General features: G+C 36.4%; 1 protein-coding gene across 1 annotated transcript in view; it reads left to right on the top strand.

Annotated features, from left to right (window-relative positions):
* The window catches only part of map3k10 (mitogen-activated protein kinase kinase kinase 10), a 32,096-nt gene extending 9,398 nt beyond the window's left edge, over positions 1-22,698 (top strand). Inside the window, exons 2-11 of the mRNA XM_042743897.1 lie at positions 13,315-13,495; positions 13,577-13,725; positions 13,816-13,991; positions 15,778-16,024; positions 16,739-16,861; positions 17,154-17,289; positions 18,008-18,117; positions 18,284-18,522; positions 19,928-20,462; positions 21,439-22,698. Of these exons, the coding sequence (XP_042599831.1) occupies positions 13,315-13,495; positions 13,577-13,725; positions 13,816-13,991; positions 15,778-16,024; positions 16,739-16,861; positions 17,154-17,289; positions 18,008-18,117; positions 18,284-18,522; positions 19,928-20,462; positions 21,439-21,854 (2,312 nt within the window). The 3' untranslated portion in view covers positions 21,855-22,698. The remainder of the gene's footprint in view (positions 1-13,314; positions 13,496-13,576; positions 13,726-13,815; positions 13,992-15,777; positions 16,025-16,738; positions 16,862-17,153; positions 17,290-18,007; positions 18,118-18,283; positions 18,523-19,927; positions 20,463-21,438) is intronic.
* The last annotated feature ends 1,601 nt before the right edge of the window (positions 22,699-24,299 follow it).

Raw genomic sequence — 24,299 nt, 5'->3', positions numbered from 1 at the left:
CAAGCAAATAGATAGCCTAATTCTGATACATGCAATTTCTATCCATTATGACATGTAGGCATTTTTATATTTATGTATCCTACACAATAATAATCTTTTACATTGCAATCCTTTAATTTTTCATATTTGGCACGCTTGTGTGCTGCTGTGCATCCCTGTGTGTGTAATAAGTGTATGCATGCTGTGAACACGCCTATACTAAAGCGTTCTTTAAATAACCAAAAAAACTACTGCGCCATTGACTTTAGACCAGGTTTTTGTTGGTCAATGGTGCAGTCTATTTCAGTTGCCTCAAAATAGCAACGCGCCAGCAATGTGCCTGAACACACCTCGTTTTCAGACCAGCACTACAATAAAATCACAAATGAACTCAAATAAAACTGCTATTTAAACAATGTGGCGCAGGATGTGAAAATGACAACTGCGTTGGGCTGAAACTAGCACAAAACACTTGCTTCGTGCCTGGCGCGCCTGGAGTGTATGATAGGTCCAAAGAGTTATTTAATAAAATTTTGCCAGGAAAAGTTTTTAAATTTCTATCACGTTAATGTAAAAAATCTTGTGTGATATAAGTTGTGTTTTTATTGTATTTGTTTTAATTGTATTTTTTAAATGGTTTTTGCCATGAAAATAGCCTTTGATGGTGACATGGCATTATGTGTATATATACTATACTATACTATACCATTTTTGTGGAAAGTTGGGCATCTGCAGTACGTTGTGTTTACGTTGTGTTTAGAGACTGTATGTTTTGGTCATCTTTTGTCTAGGCATAGTATAGGTGTGAGTGAGACTATTGTAGATCAGTGTCTTTCTTTGCTTCAACTTTGACACAGTTTAAATGTGAGCCAGATAGTAAATACACACAGTATCTGCCACAGAAATCAATAAAGAGACAATAAAAAGTAGTTCTGATAGTCTCGGTTAATGAACTGAAGACTATGGCCCTCATATGAGAGAGTATCTTTTAAACTGTTCTAGTTAATACATAACCAGACAGTTTTTTTTTTGCAGTCATGAGAACTTCTCAGTTGTTTTCTATTTAAAGAGTTAGAGTCCAAGGTTTGGCCCAGAGCTCATGTGATACAAAGCAAAGAAAACACACAAAGTGCTTATCCACACCCAAACTGAGCATACACTCTAATGCACCACACACACACACACACGTTTACTATAGACTGCAGCACCACAGAGTCAATAAGCAAGACCTGCCCACACAGCTAATATACACACATTTACACTTACAGAAGTGTTTACAGGTGTTACTATGGCACAGTAAACACAGCGCATACATCCATGTCCACCACATGACAGATCATAGAGCATGTCATGGAAATGGTGGGAAGGACACAGAGTGTGTAGTGTTATATTCCACATACCCTCGCAATGCACACTGAACAACACATGAAAATCTGACAACACAGGCAGCCACTATAGCTATAGCAGAACACAATGGCATGGCCGAGTGTCAGAGATCTTCAGCACAATGCCCATCGGTGGCCTGCTCTTCTATTAGGGATAGGAATCACCAGAGGGCCCACGATACGATATTATCACGATACTTGTGTCACAATACAATATTATTGCGATTTTAAATATATTGCTATATTCTGCAAAATATTGCAATTTATTACCTTTTTCCAACTTCAAATTATGTCCCCAAATGAAAACTTTGGCAAGATCTGTTTTAATTAAAAAGAAACTCAGTTTCTCAGATTGTGTATCTCACTTCAGTTTTATTGTTGTAGTGCAAAATGGGATTGTCAAGCAGACAAACTGACCAACACTTTCATGAAAACCTGGCATAAATGTTTTATACACCTGGCAAACTCAACTATTTGTATTACAGTCTAGTCTAGTCCACCTTTATTAAATGTAAACAGGTATGCACTGCTGTGCTACTACAGGTATTTTGAACAGTGCAACTTGAACTTGTACAAAACAGTTGTGCAGACCCTTCAGAAATTGGGGCATTTGAAAGTAAATTACTGTTAAATTTAAAATAAAACATAGTATTACATTAAAATAAAAATGTTACATTTAAATTAAACAACATGTACTCTTAAAGTAAACACTGTGCAGTATGCACTGTGGTGCTCTTAGAATATTTTATTTTCATTTATTCCATGGTCTGTTGTAATTCTTGATTCTGGTTGGCAGGTATACATTAAAACCGTTTAATGCTCAGGTAGTTCCAAGTCCGTTTAATTACCCGTTCTATATTAATGCGCCGCTCCTTTAATTGACACACACAAACGCGCTTGAGTGAGCAGAGGCCAGCTTGAATGAGCAAAGGCAGGCGGCTTGAGAACGGATTTGATTGCAGCAAACACATGTGACAACCCCGGGCTGGACTCTGCTTCATCCACCGCTTCGATTCGGCGATTCACAGTGCAAAGTTGATGTATTTCCTCAGCGACCAGCACGGATCAGCTCCAGGCATGACGAAGGGGATATAGTCCTCTTTTGGAAGGCCAAACAAAGTAGTTTCGCTTTCACAGTGAAACACACAGCGTCTATACGTCATGGCGGCGGTGGCAACAACAATACTACAACGAGAATAAAAGGTACGCCTTCTTTCTTTGCATGAACATCTGGGCGGTGTTATGCAATCTTCCCACATACTGACGTAGATATGTGGGGGCGTGTTAGAACAAACCATTTCAGGGGGGCGTGGACGAGTGTTAACTTTTATAAAGAATATCTCTTTTGATTTGAAAGACTTCAGTCTTTGCAACTTCACAGATCTTCTTTATTCACCAAGAGCTTGTAACACTCCAAAGAGAAAGGGAAATTTGAAATCGCATCATATGACCCCTTTAACCATTCCTTTAAGGTAAAATGGTTTATTATCTTGGAAAGTGTAGAGTGAATTCATCTCAAATTGTAGTTGGATGAATTATGGTAAATCAGGCCCAATTTATTTCCTTTTTCCAGCTCAATGATAAGAAAAATTCTATGAAATGCTGAGATATACACATTGCAATATACTGTATATTTTCATTATTTTCATCAGCTAATTTCCCAGAATCGTGAAATCCAGTCATAAAAATGGATTTTACAGTATAACACAGAAAGTTGCAGAATTTGGCTAATTTTGGATAAATTAATAAATTAAATTGCAATACGGATTTTAAGAAGAAGCCTGCATGTTCTGGAATGTGGAAAAATTCAAGCGGAAAACAGAATTTAGTGGAAGACAAAAAACTGAAATTGGGAAAAAATAAAATGGCTTTCATGGGGCCCTAAAAGCTTTTTTAAAGCCTTGAATAAATTTTTGTTAAATTGTAAAAGTTTTAATTAGGTATGCTTTTTGATTACTAAAATTTTATTTAAAAACCATAAAATTGGGATCTAAAATAAAATAAATGAAAAAAAAAAATAATTAAACTGAAAAAAATGAATTTGTGGGGAAAAAAACACATTTCATAGGACCCTACATAAGTTTGTTTTGTATTGTTGCTTGTTCACAAATAAGATTTTTGTTTTGATTATAAAACGTGGTCCAATTACCTTATAAATTCATCCTAGCTACATATTTGTTTTGTATTTAGTTTTATTAAATTTTTTAAAAAACTATCTGGCCAGAGCTTATGACGTGACATAGTGACGTGACATTCAGCTAAGTATGGTGACCCATACTCAGAATTTGTGCTCTGCATTTAAGCCATCCGAAGTGCACACACACAGAGCAGTGAACACACACACACACTGTGAACACACACCCGGAGCAGTGGGCAGCCATTTTATGCTGCGGCGCCCGGGGAGCAGTTGGGGGTTCAGTGCCTTGCTCAAGGGCACCTAAGTCATGGTATTGAGGGTGGAGAGAGCGCTGTACATTCACTCCCCCCACCCACAATTCCTGCCGGCCCGAGACTCGAACTCACAACCCTTCGATTGGGAGTCCGACTCTCTAACCATTAGGCCATGACTTCCCCCAAATATAGGCAGCTGAAGAAGATATTGACTGGCCCTCACAATCCCCGAACCTGAATCCAGTTGAGAATGTATTGGAGCATTCGAAACAGCCAAGTAGCACTACAGTCACATCAGGAGCATGCCTAGATGCTTTTGGAATGTTCTATTCTATGTTATAATAGTGTGGAAAAGCACCACGTCCGCAGAAGAAGATCAACACCTGCTTCAACATCACTGCCTGTTTATCCCCGCCCACCGATTCCTGCATGTAGTGTAAATAACGAGAGAGGCAAATGCAGGTCTATGCAGAAAACTAAACGATTAAGTTGGCTGTGAAGACAAGAAGACGCTGCATTGCCAAAATGTGGAAAAACAGTCTTTGCATTGCCTTCCTTCTGATCGGAACGTTAGAAAAGAGTGGATTAACTTTATTTTTAATGAGGATCCAGACCATGTCAGTAAGAACTTGGTCTTTTGTTCACTTCAGTTTACCGCAGATTCAATCAAAACAAGGTAGAATTTGACGCAGGATTATCAGAAAGATTGAAACTAACAGACTTATTTATGCAATTTTGACCTTAATCACAGTAGCGTCCATCTATGAGGAATGTATGCTGTCAAATATACACAACTATTAGCCAATCATAGCAGTGGGTGTTTACTTCCTAGTCTACAATCCACCACATCTATTCAAACAGAGCATTCTGATGAGGAGGGTTTAAAACAGGACAGAAAATAGCTTATTACTTCTACATTGTTTTTTTTTTTTAATGTAAAAATCTTGATAACATTTTAAGTGGACTTCAGTACAGAAAAAAACAAAAACAAAGGCAGTTCATGACCCCTTTAAGCAATAATGGCAAATGGTGGAGTGTTTGGGAAACCTGTTTGAAAACAGACATTATTTTTGTAATCCAGTATTTTAATTTCACTAATGTTTAGTGCAGCAATAACATACTTAACCTTTAAAGTAAATATGTTTGTTATATTCCAAAAACGTGTTAAATATTCAGATGGTGTGTAATTTTTGAATTTAATACAGTGCTTTAATTATTTAAGAAGAGTTAAGAAACAAAAAGGGTGCCTTGCAAGTGTGACAACACACAAGAGGAGTAGCTCTGGCAGGCAGGTGCTTTGCTGACTGTCAGGTGCTGCTTGTGTCATGGAGTGTCTCTTTGCATGTGCCTCAGGTGACATTTACCTCAAAGAGGCCTGACAGCAGCACAGCTGACACAGGGAAAAGCTGGCGTCCACAGATACATTTAACCCTGTGGGAGAGAGAGGCTGTGCGGTTACCTCCACTGGTGTCCTATTACTGTACAACAACTCATTAAATGCTACAACAGCTGAAGAGAATGTCAGTACCAATTCAAATACCTTATGTTTTACCTGAAATAAACTTTTCATATGTGAAGATAAAATGAAGTTAAACAATAGTGTTCGGAGAGGATTAAACAGCGGAAAAGAAGGAATGGCTCTGTTCTAGAGTTCAACTGCAGTTCTCTTGTCCCTATACAGGCAAATTTTCATGCAGTTCCTGGCTGGTGGTTTGCATTCCAAATGTCCCTAAAAGAGATTCAATGTATGTCTAGAGAACAAAGCGCTCATCAGTACAGCACTGACATTATGGGCAGTCTAATATTGAACTTCGAATAGAGGCAGAAATTTGACTCTAAACGAGAATGCGGAAACTCAAGGACTTTTTAAAAGCACATGCAACAAAGCAGCAGCATCTAATGTCTGAAAGCCACCATGCAGAAGATCATATGGGTCGAAGCCATAGTAATATCTCTCCTGGAGGGCAACATTGTGCCGTGCTAGAACTGATTAAAGCTCAGTGAGCCGTTGGTGTTGCTTCTGCAGCCAACCAAAGGTATCAGTGACACAAGGTCTTTGTAAAACCAAAAACACTGTCCTAGACTGAAACCCTTTGCGCATTTAAATTTATAGCTTCTTTCTTTTTCATGTGTTAGTGAGCACTTTGCTAGGGATGTGAATGGGGAGGTAATGTGAATCCTCTGATCGATTCTGATTCTTTAACAGTTCCATTAACAAAGCGGCATAGACAGATGTTTTAATGACATCTTTGTAGAAGTGGCATAAATACAGTCTAACAAATGGCCTTAACTATATCCTAAACAAAACTAAAAGAAAAAAAACAGTAAATGAGGCAACATCATTTAATTTACTTTAATTTTAATTTAATTTATAAAATTGTTTGTTTCACTAAAAAGAAAAAAGTATTTGAGGCATTTGTTGGGAATCAGACTACACTGGTTGTGTTGTATGGTATTGATTCGCTAAAAAGAACTGACTCATTAGAACGATTCATTTGGGAATCAGACTACACTGGTGGCATTGTATGTTTTTGATTCACTAAAAAGAACCAACTTGGCTCTGTATGTTTTTGTTCGTTTATTTGTTTGTTTCTTTTGTTTTTTTTCAAAAAAAAAGAACCAACTCATTAGAGTCATTCATTTGGGAATCAGACTACATTGGTTACATTTTATGTTTCTGATTTACTAAAAAGAACCAACTCATTTGAGTTATTCATTCAGGAATCAGCCTTCACTGGTTATGTGGTATGTTTCTGATTCAAAGAGATCATTCTCCACCCTGACTGTATTTATGATCTCTAATTTTAAGATTTGGCATTTTGGCTATGATTCATGAAAGATACAAAATAACCACTTGAAATACATTGAAGCTACTGCAAAAGAGCACTTTAAGCATGGCTTTATGAAATGACTGGGACCATGAGTATGATGAGTGTCTCATTAGACATTATAAGCTCAAACAGACATCCATATATATCTCTCCTTTAGCCCTTCTTTTGTGTTTATATATTTCCACCTCTCTCTTTTCTTTCTTTTGCTGCCTTGTTCTGATGCCACATGCTGCCTGAAATATCCACGTCACTCCCTATATTTAGCACTCCCACATATAATGCACTCAAAGCCACAAGCACAAGAATACAAATACATACTTATACAAACACACACACACACACTGATGATATGCCCCAATTCCTCTTGTCCTTGCTTCTTTCCTTTATACTCTGTTCAGCCATTCCCATCATCATCCATGTCTCTTTCTCTTTCCCCCTTTAGTTGAGTGTAAGAATGGATGCCTCGGCAGGCGACAGCTGGAATCTGATTCATACAGGAATGGAGGGAGGTAGGCAGGGTGAGAGAGAGATGGAGAGAACGAGAGAGAGAGAGAGGGGGATGAGAGGGATTGTCTGTAGGGCACAGTGATAAAGAGGAAACGCAGTCTCCCAGAGACTGCTGAGGATAGAGAGGAGAAGGGGGCCACACTCACTGATTGGTCCAAACAATCCCCGCCTAGCTTAGTCACGCCTCTGCTGATTGGTCCACAGCCATGCTTGCCAACAGCGCTCTTAGTCAATAACCTTTTCAGTGAAATTCTGCTTTGATGGCTGTGTATGTTCATATGCTAAATCCAACTAGATAAGAATGCTATCAGTCCAGAAATATATACATATGTTTTCAGGATATTTATTATTTTCAAAGCTGAGTATATAGACCTTCTGTGTTGGGTTGTGTGATGTAGTATCTTTTATACCTTTTAATGACATTTGATGTCTAAAAATGATGTGGAGTAATGTTTCTTTTTTAAATAATAAAATCCATAATTGCAACCAAACAGCCATTGTAGCCAAGCAGATTCAAATGTTTAATGTGAAAATTAAAACACTGAATCTAGTTAAAATGATCAATATTTTCTACACACTTTTCACAAGGAAAAATATTTACTAATTTTCATTGTTATGCAGCAATATAGCAACATGGTAATTTCACTACATACAATACTATAACATTTTGATTATAAATGCCACAAGACTGACACAGAAGAGATTGTTAAATAAGGTTATTTATTTATTTTATTTTTTTGCACGCAAGAAGTATTCTTGTAGCTTCATAAAATTACTGTTGAACCACTGATGTCACATGGACTATTTTAACAATGTCCTTACTACCTTTTTTGGGCCTTGTCAGTTGCATTGTTGTCTATGCAGGGTCAGAAAGCTCTCAGATTTCTTAATTTGTGTTCCAAAGATGAACTAAGGTCATATGGGGTTTGGAACGACATGAGGGTGAGTAGTTAGGTGGCTGAACTCAGACCTGGTTCTACGGGGGTGCTAAGCACCCTCAAATGAAATCAAAGGCAGTTAAAGCTGTATTAATGGCATTTTGTTGAATATTTTGCAAACCATCCAGTTATGGTTTGCACTCTGGAGATCGATTTCTATGTCAATGTGTTTTTGCAGCATTGAGCAATGTAGCCAATCACGGACATATCTGTTGATTTCTTAAATCAGAGGCGTTGAAGTTAGAATCCACTCACCACTGAAATCGTTTTTGTTCTGGTATTGTGTTCGGCACAAATCAACTCATTATAACAAAGTGTTGATGCGTTGTGCAGCATAGGGAACTTCATTGATAATAATGTATCTTTGTGCGATCGCAATGAACTAAGATGAATGACAGCTTTTTTAGTGATTATGAACAGAGGTGCTCTTTGTGCCATAGCAACGGATGCCAATGTTTGTGTATATATATATATATATATATATATATATATATATATATATATATATATATATATATATATATATATATATATATATAGTTACCCTCACTAATTTAAGAAGCACCTTCTGTGATTTGATTCTGGAGCCGGGCCTGGCTGAACTATCCCTCTAATAGCCAAATAAAAAAGCGCATGAATGCCTGATTGTAATATTCACAATGTTGCCGTGTTTTACATCACCAGCAAATTCATTGCAAATATCTGATACATTGCCTACCCCTTTTCTCTATAGATGCAGACCTGAAAATAGCAACCCCTAAGACATACAAAATGAAGGATTCAAACTGCTATGTCAGCATGTGGGACTGTAAAAAATCTCTCTCTCAGCAGTGTAGTGTAGTGTACCTGAGCTGAAGCAGCAGGTGAAATCGGGGGGTGGAAGGCGGGGGGTACAAGGGTCCTGATTCAGCCACAGTACCAGCTGTTCCTGCCTTCAGGGGACAGTTTCTTTTCACCCTTCGTGCTCCCTACTGAGTGTGCACTATATATGGCACTGAGGGGGGAATTCATGCTTTCAGATTAGAAGATATGGAAGAGTGGGCGACTCAGCGATTGATTGAGACACAGACCTTTTCAGTGAGCCATGGGGAGACAAAGAGGACTGCACTGTGTGGGTGAGAGAATGTGTTTCAGAGACAGCTTGTCTCTTTCTTGGATTGTGCGCCTGACAAATCAGGAAAAGCTTAGGACTGTGCCACGCTTGTGTGATTTATCAGATATTACAAAAGGCCGTAGTAAAAGCTATTAGCACAATAACACAACTTCTTTATTGCTTAATTCTAAATCATGACTGTTCAAATATTTTATCACCCTCTTGACTTTAAACTGCTGTGTGAAGACTTGATGATGTGCTGTTTTCATGGATTGTCGAAGAAACAAATGGTCTAGTCTCCAATCGGATCATGAAGGGTCAAGGGTCAAATTGCTTGTTGTAATGACAAACAATTAAACATGGGTTGCAGCATGACAGATGACATACTGCACTTTCTTATCATCAGGCTTAGTTTAAAGTAGCTGCAAATGGGGATCTATATAAAGGCAATGCTAATTAAGTTGTATTTTATGCCAACTTGGGTCCAGAGTGAGTAATTCTTTGAAAAAGAGAAGATTTATGTTAAGGGATCTCTCAATTAATTTAATACACAGACTGTGAATGAAGTGCAAATATGAATGTTATGAATGGGAGTTATGGTTGATGTCCTGTGGTTGGTTTGAGAGTGTTTGATGTTAGATAGTTACGAGTTGTAAAACCTGTGTGACTGTCCTCTCATATATCATCCCAACACATAAACATACACTTCCATGCATGCTCTGAATGTCCGGCAGTAGCCTTTAGTGAAGAACCACAACAGAAGTTAATTGGAACAAATATGCACGTATATGCAGTGTACACACACACATATTTGCCATCACTGACACACCCTCGCTTATTCAACCTCAGACATGTTCAATGAATGTATTTTGTGCATCTTTATTTACTCCCATAAACACCCTCTCTCTCCACACATATATTCAGGCAATCTATATATTCTTTCTCTGTGACTGTGCACACACGCTATCATCTGTCTATCTATCTATCTATCTATCTATCTATCTATCTATCTATCCCATATTCTGTTATTTATATATTGTAAATGCATATAGACAATGCTAAATGAAATCTTTGTTATTTAATAAAAAAAATAAGTATAGGATCATTATAATAAATAATCCTAATTAATTTGTATTGATCTAGATGCACGTTCTTTGTCTAGTTGTACAAAGAACGTGCATCTAGTTATCTAATTATCTGCATTTCATATTATATAATATTAACACAACAGTTTTTAATGTATTAGTCTATCTAATGAATGTCATAATCTGGAGGGAAAGAGAGAAAGGTTCCACCTGTTCAACCTGAGCTTGTGATGTGCTGGTCAAACAGAAACTCAGCTGATTTCTCTTCCTGTCTCTCTCTCTCTCTCTCTCTCTCTCTCTCTCTCTCTCTCTCTTTGCTCCCGTTTGCATATGTGTGGTGATAATGGAATAGCAGGCTGCACTCCACCCGTCCCCACCCCACTCAAACCAGTCCAGCTGACTATTGACACTCCAAACATTTCCATAGCCTGCCCGCACAAGGAAAACCAGCAGGAAATACAGGGATGAGGGAAAGAACAGGGCACCACAGACTAGCATCACTCTCTCATACACTACACACTCACATATTTATATATAAATGTAACACGCACACACATATGACGTATAGTACTGTAAAGAAAGCTATAGTTTACATTGTATTAATGATTTATTCTATCCGGTGTGACTCATGTTTGTAAATGTAAACTAGACTCTAGTTGAGCTCTTTTAAGTCTTTATGACAACTGTATAATCTCATTTGGCGGGACTAGTGTTTCCCAACCTTTTTTTTGTCTTATGTACCTATTGACTTCTATAATACTTGTTCTAATAACCTAAGTGTGTGGATCGTGGTAGTTTTAGTAAATGTAGATCTGAATTCAGTGAATAACAATGCCAGGATCGTTCTGTCCTTCAATGCCACTTCTGTGAAATATTGACACTGTTGTCCACATGCAGTTTCCTGGTGCCTGTTATGAGTGTGTGTGTGTATAGGTTAAAGTGTGTCTCACTTGTGTTGTAAAGGTAAGTTTGTGTTGTGTATAGATGAGTTTGCACTGTACCTCAATTACGTGGAAGAGAAAGAGAGAGTGTGTGTGTGTAAGAGATCTTGTTTCTCTTTGGGTTTCTGTGTTGCCTGCATACATGCAACTGGCTGATAAATATTTGATAGAGCTTCAACTCGTCTCTAAAAGTCAAGAAGTCTCTGTTTTTCTGAGGCTGTTTATTCAAAATTGACCCGGTTTACTTTCTTAATACATGGTATTATAGTGAATGATTCAAATTAGTCCATTCCAGAATACATTGCATTTATTCCATTATGTACACTACCGTTCAAAAATTTGGGGGTCAGTAAGATTTACTTTTTGCTTTTGGAAAGAAATTAATACTTTCATTCAGTAAGGAAACATTACATTTATTAAAGGTAATAGTAAAGTCATATATTAAGCAGCACAACTGTTTTCAACATTGATAATAATAAGAGTGCTTCTTGAGCACCAAATCAGCATATTAGAATGATTTCTGAAGGATGTCCACTGAAGACTGGAGTAATCACTGCTGAAAATTCAGCTTTACCACCATAGGAATAAATAGCATTTTACAATATACAGGTATTTTAAACTGTAAAACCTGGAGATCAGCTGAATGGATTTGAAAACAGTAAAACTCAAGTGTTTAACTCTAGGGGAGTTGGAAAATTAGCCTATTTTCAAAAATAGTGGACTGTTCCTTTACCAAAAGCCAAATAGCTATTTAGGTATCGTTTTAGGACAGATTATCAACAGTTTTTGCTTCAGAATCCAAATTTTATATTCGCCATCAGGTGGCTACCTAACACAATAACAAATGTAAACTGTATTTGTGACTCTGGAGCAGAAAACCAGTCATAAGTAGCACGGGTATATCTGTAGCAATAGCCAACAATACATTGTATGGGTCAAAATTATCATTTTTTTATTTATGCCAAAATTCATTAAGATATTATGTAAAGATCATGTTCCATGAAGATATTTTGTAAATTTCCTACCATAAATATATCAAAACTTAATTTTTGATTAGTAATATGCGTTGCTAAGAACTTCATTTGGACAACTTTAAAAGCAATTTTCTCAATATTTAGATTTTTTGCACCCTAAAAAATGGACCCTTATGATCGATTTTGTGGTCATATTTAATTTATTTGGGTTGCACTAGTTTTACCTGTTTTGTTCAGGGTTTTTTAGGACATGAATAATTTCTGCATAATTTGGCTAGTTTCTTCCAAATGACATTAATTAGTAGCAATTTACCATAGAGTTTGAATGGACGAATGGCCTTTAAAGGGTAACTTTAAAAAAACATTTTTAGAAATCTAATCCATCTCTATGGCATGAATTGATGTCTTCTAATATGAAATGATAGCTTTATGTAAGAAAAGTACACATATTTTAAGCATTTTTAACTATAAACCATCGCTTCTGGCCGTGTTTACATCATGCGTGAACTCATGAATCGTGACCTTTTTAAAAGCATTTTCAAAGCTTTTTTTTTTTTTTTTAAATAGGTAGCAATAACGTTTCAAGAGGATAGCATTCCAATTTAACTCCATTATGGTGTAGTACTATCACTTTTCATGATTCAACTGATGCATCAAATCCTGCCCTAGATTTTGTTCCCATTGAACATCCAGTTTCATTTAGAAATACGTAACAGATGGTAGAGTAAAATGAGTTGCGAATACAAATTCATTTTGAAAAGTTATATGCAAACCAATATGAGAATGGGAATGTGGAAAAGAAAAAGGAAGAGTTAATATTATAAAGGCTAAAATGAATTTGATATTCTGATCTAAGATGATCTGTCAATGCAGTTTTGTTTTTGTGTACAAAAGTACTGGTTCTCACATTGTGTCTTTGTCATATGACTCAAACGTGTGTTACACATGTTTGTAGTTGAGTTTTATCTTAAGTGCAAATCAAGGATATTGTTTGCCATCTTTGTTTAAAGCTTCTGCGTGCCAAGTAATCTCGTTTGACTTATAATAAGCACCATCCAAAACAAAAAACTGGATATTACATGAAGAAATTGGTATTGTTTCCTCTATTCATTATTCAGAAATATCAACATTTTATCTCCAACCTACCATGGTTTCATGTTTCTCTGTTCTCTGTTTCACTCCTCCCTCAGTTCTGATTCTGGAGCCTGTGGAGAGAGACGACCTGAGCGGGAAGACTCTGAAGATCACAGACTTTGGGCTTGCTCGGGAATGGCATCGCACCACGAAGATGAGCGCAGCGGGCACGTATGCCTGGATGGCTCCAGAGGTCATCAAGCTGTCGCTATTCTCAAAGAGCAGCGATGTGTGGAGGTGAGCTTCCGTCCTCCTCTGGACTATCTTTTGTGGCCTAACTGGAAGTTTTGTGGCTGATTGTGGTCTTTTTCATGTCAGTTTTGGAGTGTTACTCTGGGAGCTGCTGACTGGTGAGGTGCCATACCGTGAAATCGATGCTTTGGCTGTGGCCTATGGAGTTGCCATGAACAAGTTGACCCTTCCCATCCCCTCCACCTGCCCTGAGGCCTTTGCACAGCTGCTGGGAGGTAAAAACAGTTACTTTGAAACACTGATCTTTGAGAAATCCACTCTTTATTTCATAGCATCATTATTTATGTCTCTTTCTCTCTCTGTAGAGTGTTGGTGTCCTAACCCACATGGACGTCCTTCTTTTGGAAGTATCTTGAAAAGGCTGGTGGACATTGAGCAGTCAGCCATGTTTCAGATGCCGCTCGAGTCTTTCCATTCCCTGCAGGAAGACTGGAGGCTGGAGATCCAGCAGATGTTTGATGAATTGCGAGCAAAGGAGAAGGTTAGGACCATAAACTGATGTTTGTTTTATATTTAATACAACACAAGGAGAAAGTATGTTCAGAAAAGTTATCATAGTTTTAGTGACATAACATAAATTATAAACAAAGTATGAAAAATTTCCAGAGTTTTCATGTTATTAGATTAAAAAAAAAAATTGTACCAAGGGGGTGTTTTACCCCACCTATGGGGCAAAACACCCCCCAGTTTGACAAAGCAATTTGCTTTTAAACATTTCCAGCAGAATCATAGTACAGACAGTTTTTGCTTAAAATTAAAAAGAATATAATCAACAATTATGAATTACAAAATTATAATAGCCTATTTGAAACATTTTGTTAGCTGATGCTAGCAAACTAGCTACCTGATGCTAACTTAAGGTAATTTTTAAATATAAAATACAAATATTTTTATTCAACCAACTAGTTAGAATACATTTGATGTAAAAACAAAGGATTTGATGTTCAGAACAGAATAACTAAAGTAACTGCCCTTTGCCCACTGGGGGCGTTTTACCCCACACACTAAGTTAAAAAAAAAAAAATTATGTCATTCTGAAAATAAAATTATACTTTTATTACATAACACATACTCCCTATCTACAGGCCCTACTGTTCTCATATCATATATAACCGTGATGTTCTACAAAACAACAAGCTTTAAAACTTTTTTTTCTTACTGCTGAAAATTTGATCATTTACTGTGAAATCCCTTTTCTCTTCGTAAGCTTCATGGTGAAACTTCTACATCACTCTCGTCAAAGTAATCCATAGTTACAATAAAAATGTATCTTGACTATTTTTGTGGTTTTACTCCACTCTACCCCATATATATATTGATATTTACACCATTTGCACAATATGGATCACCATTTACCCTATATTGTCAACCAGCACTATAATCCCATATAATTTACACATTTAACCATATAAATAATATTAGAATTTATATTAATATATTTAAGTCTTGTAATTTTTTTTTTAATAAAATACACTACAGTAATAATACAATATTTTTTTATTTTTGCTTAATTTCTGTACTGTCAATTAGCAACCAATACCAAATTATAATTTTACATTATCATTTTTTTTATTTAAATGGAATTATAAAATAAATACAAATAAATAATTGTTGTTTTATAAAGTATAAAGTTTGGTGTTTGGTAAGATGTTTTAATGTTTTCTCTTACTTTCAGCAAATGCTCCATTTATTTTCTCAAAATACTGTAATAACAGTAATATTTTCAAAATATTTTCAACTTTAACTAATGAAATGTTTTCAGAAATGATTCTAAAATGCTGATTTGGTGCCCAAGAAAATGTTCTTATCAACATTGAAAACACTGCTTAATATTTTTGTAGAAATCATGCTTTGTTTTTCTCAGTATTCTTTGATGAATGGAAAGTTTATCTAAAATCTGAAGACTTTTTTTAAACAATGTTAAAGTTTTTACTCTCACCTTTGATCAATTTAACGTGTCCTTACTGAATAAAAGTAGCTGAAAAACAAAAACTTACTAACTCCAAACATTAAAATGGTATTGTACATTTACAGATATATATTTTATAAATTTAGGATCTAGTAAAGATACAGATTAGGCGGTTAAGACTACAGTGTATGTTTACACACAAGTGTTGTGAACCATTATACAACAGGCAGCAAAGAAAGCCTAATGCGTGGGAAAATCTAATCAGCTACGCTAAGGGAAATTACACTAGCAACAATATTATAAGCAATAACTTGTAGGCTTAGTGGATTAGTGGTCTAAATAATCGCCTGTTCATTAGGAGTTGAGATCCTGGGAGGAAGCTCTGGCGCGGGCAGCTGAGGAGCAGAGGGAGCAAGAGGAGCATCTGAGGAGGCGTGAGCAGGAGTTAGCCGAGAGGGAGATCGACATTGTGGAGAGAGAGCTCAACATCATCATCCATCAGATGTATCAAGAGAAACCACACGTGAAAAAACGCAAAGGCCACTTCAAAAAGAGCAGACTGCTCAAACTTGGCAGGGACAGCAACTGCATCAGTCTGCCATCTGGTGGGTGCAATGGGAACATGCACTACTAGTCAAAAGTTTGGAATAATTACTATTGTTTAGTGCTGTTCTTTTAAGGCTTCAGAAATCATTCTGATGAGCTGATTTGCTGCTCAAGAAACATTTTTATTGTATCTGCTGCCCAGTATTTTAAATTAGAAACTAATCAATCAATGCCTTAATTCAGCAAGGATGCATTTAATTGGTCAAAAGTGACATTCAAAACATTTAATGTTACAAAAGCTTTTATTTCAAATAAATGCTACTTTTTTTTGATAATAATAAGAACCATTATTAATAATTAAGAACCAGTAATAACTGTTAATAATAGAGTGCCAAATCAGCATATTTGAATGATTTCTGAAGGATCATGTGACACTTAAGACTGGAGTAACTCAGCATATAATAATATTATAATAATATTTCACAACATTGCTGGTTCCTTTATCAAATAATTGGTCAGCCTTGCTGTGCATAAGAGACTTCTTTAGTATAATTTTAATTATTCCAAACTTTTGAACATGATGTACATTTAGAATAAAAGGATTTGTTTCCCCCCCAATCAAATTAGTGTTATTGTCCAGTAGAATGTTTTATTATACAAGGGTATGAAAACAAACTAAAATCTGAAGAGTCCAACCAATATACTCTTAAAGTCTATTTAATCACATGTAGAGTAATATTCTGTAAGTCCCTGACAGCATCTGTCTGTTTTAGGTTTTGAACATAAGATCACGGTGCAAGCGTCACCCAGCGTGGACAAGAGGAAAGGACAGGGTAGTGAAAGCACCACTCCTCCAGCCAGCCCAGGGGTCATTCCTCGCCTCAGAGCCATACGCCGTAAGTCAATCAATGTGTGAATGATTGGGTTTCATATAGGAGAATAAATAAAGACCACAGTACATTGCTAGAGTAGCTTATTACATATTGATGTACGCCTGCATTGCCATGTGCCAAGAATCAATACCACTTAAAAGAGTTGAATGTGTCTGTGAAGTGCATTGAGACTGTCTTAGCTTACATCCTTGTGTTTCTATGCAATCCATACTTGATGCTGAGTTAGGTAGCAATATGTAGTATGCAAAAACAAAGAACATTTTCTGAAATGCGTTTGTACTGCGGTGTGGTCTAGTGACACCCAGTGATGGAAGGAAGACGTGGGGCCGGACGGCAGTGTGTAAGAAAGAAGACCTAGGGACCAAGAAGAAGGGCCGAACATGGGGGCCCAGCTCCACACATCAGCGCGAGAGAGTCGGTGGAGAGGACAGGTAGACCAAAAAAGATATACCTTTAAAAGAGTTGTATTTCTTTTTCTTTATGTAAATAGTTATTTTTTCATTCACGTAATTTATTTGTTTATTTGCTGTAGAAATCCATTTATAATTCTTTTTAATTATTTATTATTATTGTTATATTAATGTTTTTGAAAAAAAAAAAAATATATATATAAGGCATGTGACAGTATTAAATTTTCATGTTGTGATAACTGCCAAAGCTTTTATCACAGTATACAGTATTATCACGATATTGATAAAAGTTGCAAAAAGTGTTGACATTATACAGTATAACAGGTTAAATAACTTTTTTCTTGTAAAAAAAAAGACCTGAACATTTAAATACTGTACAATAATGCAATACACACAAAAAAAAGTATAAAGGAAACATGTTTCAAACATTTAACTGCAAAAGATTTATAGAGACCAATAGGTAACACTTTACACTAAGGTCTCATTACTTAACCTTAGTTGCATGCATTAACATGAACAATGAGCAGTAGCTACATTTGTTACAGAAGTTATTATTCTTTGTTTAAAAAAATTACAACTGTTTGTTCATGTTCGCTTGGGTCCATTAAGTAATACAGTTACTATTTTTGTATTTTTTAATGAAATAATAATTTTATATTTATATTTATATTATACAATTTGTATAACTACATTTGATTTTTAATTTAAATGTAATCAAGCTGATTCCCTTTTTTTTTAGGTTAAAATCACTAGGGGAAGGTAAGGTGTGGTCCTCCAGCGCTCCAAATCTAGGGAAGTCCCCAAAACATGCTCCTATGACAGCTGGATTCTCAAGCCTAAATGAAATGGGTGAGTCTGAGTCCTCTTCTGCTTATAGACATATAATGAACCTGCCTCTGATTTGAAATTTGACCCAGCACAGTACATCAAACAGATATCACTGAAAACATCTAGGATGTTTATGATCTGTTTCTCTTTATTCATTATTAATTCACTACCCTTATCTTTGGTGTAGAGGAGCACTGTGAGTTTGATGACAGCTCCCCAGGACGCTTGGCTCCTGAGCTGGGCAGTAATGGAGCGATGGAGGAGGTGGGTTTAGGGTCAGCGTGTGTAGGGCCAGGATTAGGCTCACAGGATTCAGTTCGGCGCTGCAGCCAGAGGAAAAAGAGTGACCTGCTGATGCTGGGCTGTGCCTCCATACTGGCTGCTGTGGGCCTGGGCTCTGACATCTTCCAGCTGGGACGACAGCAGGTACACATTATGAGAGACTGAGAAAGTGGAAAAGAAAAGTAAGGAACAAAAGAATAGAGGCTTAATAGGAGGGTTGAGTGGTGATTTTTCAGTACATTTTTAAATGAATGCATTATCATAAGCAAGACTGCAAATGTTGATTAATACTTTGTAATTATTATACATCTAACAGTTACACTTTATTTTAAGGGAATAGTTCACCCAAAAATGAAAATTCTGTTATTAATTACTCACCGTCATGTCATTCCAAAACCGTAAGACCTTCGTTCATCTTCTAAACAAAAATTAAGATATTTTTGATGAAATCCGAGAGCTTTCTGACCCTGCATAGACAGCAACAGAACTGACAAGTTCAAGGCCCAGAAAGGTAGTAAGGACATCGTTTAAACAGTCCATGTGACATCAGTGGTTCAACCACAATTTTACAAAGCTACGAGAATACTTTTTGTGTGCAAAAAATAAAATAAAATAACTATTTTATTCAACAATTCTTCTCCTTCCTCCACTCCATGTGTTTTCTATGTCAGCAGCAGCATGTGCATGGATTGTATACGTGAGGTACTCTCGATAATGGCGGAAGATTATTTGGAGGAGAAGAATCATTGAATAAAATCATAAGTTTTGTTTTCTTTATGCACAAAAAGTATTCTCATAGCTTCGTAATATAGCGGTTAAACCATTGATGTCACATGGACTGTTTTGCCAATGTCCTTGCTATTTTTCTGGCTCTGGGAACATTTCAGTTGCATTGCTCTCTATGGAGGGTCAGAGAGCTCTCGGATTTCATCAGAAATATGTTTAAATTTGTGTCCCGAAGATGGTCTTACGGGTTTGGAATGACATGAGGGTGAGTAATTAATCAAATAATTTTCATTTTTGTGTGAACTATATCTTAAGGTGTCCTTGTACCTTACAGTACTGAATATTAATTAACTACATGTACTTATTATATGTTTAGGGTTTGCCTTAGGGTTACTTGCATGTAATTATACATAATTTATTGTTATTATAATAATAAGTTACATTTAACATTTACTTGTAATACTTAAGTGAATTAATATTTGTAATTTAATATTTAAATAAATAATAGTTTCACAAAAAGTATAATTATTAAGTAACTATTGAATAATGTGAATTATTTGGGCTATCATATGTGAGTAATTACATTTGTATATACTACTAATACTTTAATATTTTCTTTCTTTAAAATAATGAGATTTATTTGAAGTGAATGTTACAAAACAAAGACATGTTCAGCTCACATTTCACTGCAAAATAAAGTAGAATATTTATCTTGCATAAAGAAAATATTTTTCACACTACTAAAATGGGTTCTTTTGATTTTTTGTAGTAATTCTCTTTTAGTTTTTTGTATTTATTGCTGTATATTATATTGTTATTTGAGGTGAGTCAAGATGAGCAGGACCTGCGAGAGGAACAGAGGAAGAAGAAGGAGGGTTTGTTCCAGCGCACGGGCCGATTCAGACGCAGCACCTCTCCACCCAGCCGCACACTGTCACTCTCCCTGTCCCACAACCGCCATCACGACTCCACCCTGCCCAGCATGGACCCGTCTCCTACCGTTACACTCCTCTCTTTGTCCTCCCTCTCTGACTGCAACTCCACCAAGTCTCTGTTGCCCTCTGATTCTGATGACTTTGCCCTGACCCCTAGTAGTGCTCCCCCTGTGGTCTCTCCCGCGCCGTCATTAAACCCTCTGCTGGACCTGAGGGCGGAGAGCTTCAAACGAGAGCCCAATCAGTCCCTCACACCCACCCATGTCTCCGCAGCTATGGCATTAAACCGCGGGCACCGCCGCACGCCCTCTGATGGGGCCATCCGTCCTCGAGCGCAGACGGTCGTGGGGCATCGGCGCACCCCCTCTGATGGGAGCATGCCCTTCCCACCTGCACAAGCCCCAACTGTTACATCATATACAGGTACAACATTTTACTTGAAATGCTATTTGGTATTGTGTGACTCTCTGTCGAAACATTTACATTATCATAATCTTATATTTAATCGTAACTTGCATAATTCCATATTTAACTGTATTTTTTCCATGATACTTCCATGATGTGGAAGTACTTTACAATTTTTTTTTTTTTTTTAAGTCAGATATATTTATTTATTTATTTATTTTTGCTCTGCTTTTAAAGGTCATTTAGTAAATGTCACAACAACATAAAAGGCAATATTTTAGAACCACTAGGATTTATTTCAACTTTTTTCTTAATAGTGTTTCTCACGAAGATCAATAAGATTATTATTATTGTTAAAATATAACTTTTATAACTTTTATATAACATAATGAGTAATATTTGTCCTAACTTTTTATATTTTTGAATGCTCAGTAGTGATTGCCATTACTGTAATACAGTATTTCATTGCTGTGTATATATAACATAATGTAGATGTTTAAAATATTTTAAATAATACATGATTTTTTTTCATATTATAGTAATGAGAATTAGTTTTTTTCCCTTTTTTGCAATTACCATTATTCTCAGTATTGATTCTCATATTGTTATTAATATAGTTTTTCTTTGTTTTTGTATAGTTTTTCTGCTTTTGCTGTTTTTCAGTATATGTAATATTGAATATAATATTTATACATAACATTTTTAGATATAATATTTGAATATATAATTTTAAAATTATGTAATCATATTTTATTTTCATATTAAGGTAAAGAAATTTTAAATATTTATATTTTTAAATCTCCTTTATGAAACTAATATTCACAGTGGGTGCAAAAAATCTTAATGGTATTAAATGTAAGCCTCAGTAAGAAAATACAATCATATGTCTTGATTTTTGGATAAAATATGATATAATCATATGGTTAAATATCTTGTTTGTGAATTCTAATTTTACTTGAAGAGTCCTTCATGTCGTTCATATGTTCTCCTTCAGGTTCTCGTGAAACTCTTGACATTCCACGCCTGCCTGACCCATCCATGGTTTATCCCTCAGGCCATCGGCGCAAACCTCCTCCTCCCATCCCCATCCCCGAGCCAGAGCCAGACAGCCATACAGGCACACTCGAGCGTCCCAAAACCCTTGAGTTTGCTCCTCGCCCCCGACCCACCCCGGCCCGGGCACGTCCAGACCCCTGGAAACTATCATCTCTGTCCCAGACGCTCAGTTCGTCTCCAGGTAGCAGCTGCGACAGTCCGCTGGGCTCAGGTGACAGCGGAGTGAGCGCTGGAGCGGGTGTCGTCCATCAAAGCCTTCTCGACATGGACATGGAAGGCCAGAGCAAGGACAACACTGTCCCCCTGTGTGGAAAACACCCAAAGGCCACTCTATGCGGACAACATTTCTCATAGGAAGACTTCTGTCCCCCAGCGTCCGGGCTGATGCACCCTGAACCAGCACTCTGTGGCTGTCATAAGAGGTCTCCCCACAGTTTGCCCCATGATCCCATCAGACCACCTCTGGCAGCTCTAATAGAAAAGCTGCTCTCTGCAGTTGCTAGACAGACGCCATCTGGACAGGTTAAAAGATAAATGACCTTGATTTGTTTATCTCAGCCTGTCCTCAATGACTCATTCTCTGTGAGTTTAATGGGCCTCATCACGGCTGCGATCGGTTGGTTAAACAGTGGCCTGTAGTGAGCAGGAGAGGGCAGTCTAACTACTGTACGTCTGTGACCTTCCTTGTTCGTCCATATCTCTGTTATCATAGGGCCAGTATCTCTCGCCTCCTCTTCTTCATCATGGTCTCCATGGGTACAACCTGTTTTTGGCCTGGAAAAAAATTGAAGGTTTTTTTCCCCCTCCAGTGTGTACATTATAAAGTTCAGCGATGCTTTTTTTGTATTTATATTCAGGAGAATTGTGTATGCAGGTAATTGCAATGACACAGGGAGCTCTTTTGCGAGTTGCATTTATTGTAATATATTGATACAGTATAAAAATAGGTGTACCACAAGAATTTTATATTTTTCTTTTTTTGACAAAAAAAAAAAGTCTACATCTCAAACTGCTCTCTGCATGACCTAATCAGAATGTGAGAGCAGTCCAAATGTGAAAAGAAACATGGGCAGATGCTTTCTCTCCATGTGTGGAAGTACTTAGCACTTTCCAAGGATAGGGTACACATGTTTAAAGCATTAGAGGGATAAATCTCATGTTTTTGCTCACGAAAACACTTGTCACGAAAAGCAGTTAACTAAAAAAAAAAAAAAAAAAGAAAACTTCAAATTTTTGTATTCCCCTTAAAATGGGAATTTTGGCCCATCCCACCTCAGAAGCCTCACACATTTTGATGTATCCAACAAGTATAATGCTAAATTATACATATACACATTTTACATGTAATACATAAATTGATATTCAATTCATTAATATATTTTAACGACTACAAAATTCATATTTACCTGTCTCACATTTTGTGTACAACCCTGCATGATGTAATACACATAAGCAAAAAAATTAATTGCATGTTCTTAAATTAAATTTAACAAGCTCAACTTTCAACTGTTACCTATGGTATTAAAGAAAAAATATATATTTGTCTTTAATTTATAGGAAATCAGTGCATGGGAAGTAACTACAACTCACCGAATCTACTCGTTGATAGCCCCATTAGCAATACTTTTTTAATTTTTTTATATATTTTGTCTATTTATTTTGATGTTTATTGCAAGTAAAAATAACACAATTAAACAAACCGGGTAAACTCTATATAAACCCTATTTAGTGATTCTAAATCAATTCTACAATTCTGGAATGATTTTTTATGTTCTTGAATGAAGTCTCTTATGTTCACCAAGGCAGCATTTATTTGATAGAATATTACAGTAATATTATGAAATAATATATTACAAATTAGAAATATTAATATTGTCACATGATCCTTCAGAAATCATTCTAAAATGCTGATTCAGTGCTCAAGAAACATTTATTGTTACTATCAATGTTAAAAACAGTTGTGTTGCTTAATATTTCAAAATAACTTTTTAACAATGTAAAAGTATTTACTGTCCCTTTTGATCAACTTAATGCATCCTTGCTGAATTAAAGTTTTAATTTCTTAAAAAAAAAAAAAAAAGTACTGGGCCAAACTTTTGCACAGATGTCCCAAATTTTTGTAGCATAGTTGCAAATCTTACAGGAAATGAATAAAACACTTAAGATAATAATTAGTTTGACCCCCTGCGCTCAACATTTTTTCAAGGTTACGCTTTTGTACCCTATTCGTGGAAAGTGCTTGTTACTGTGCATGTCCATCTGACTAAAACTGGATGAGTAAGCCCCTATTCCACTCATTCTGTTCAAGAGAGTTTCAAGTGGAAACCATTTACTTCCTCCTTTCGTCATAAACGTCATCTTGAGAAGAGAGATTTTGTAACAATTGGCAATAAAAAGCAAACATGTACTACCTGTTTTTTTTATGTACCAGACAAGACACTTCCCTACCTCCTTAAAGTGATGTTCTTCCTCCACCTACTGAACAATTCAACTGAAGATAAAGAACAGTATGTGTACACCAGATCTGACCATGCATCACCACAGAGAGCATTGTGAAGGACACGGTCATGTCAGAGACATCTGATGAAAGCATTAATGACGTTACACTTGTGCAAGAAATGCAGGATGTTCTTTCGACGGACTGAATGGTGCTGAGAAATGCACACTGGAGGGCTTTATATTCGTTGTGCTGAACCGTTAAACCTGGTAGTAGACAGTATTTTTTTGACTGTCCACCAATGAGTATGCCTGTTATGTGAGTGTGTGTGAGCGGACGGGTGTGTGTGCATGTGGTTTGTG

Source organism: Cyprinus carpio, chromosome B18, assembly GCF_018340385.1.
Source record: "Cyprinus carpio isolate SPL01 chromosome B18, ASM1834038v1, whole genome shotgun sequence".
Lineage (NCBI taxonomy): Eukaryota > Metazoa > Chordata > Actinopteri > Cypriniformes > Cyprinidae > Cyprinus > Cyprinus carpio.
Note: the sequence above shows the minus strand (reverse complement) of the source record. Positions and strands in the feature narration are given on the sequence as shown.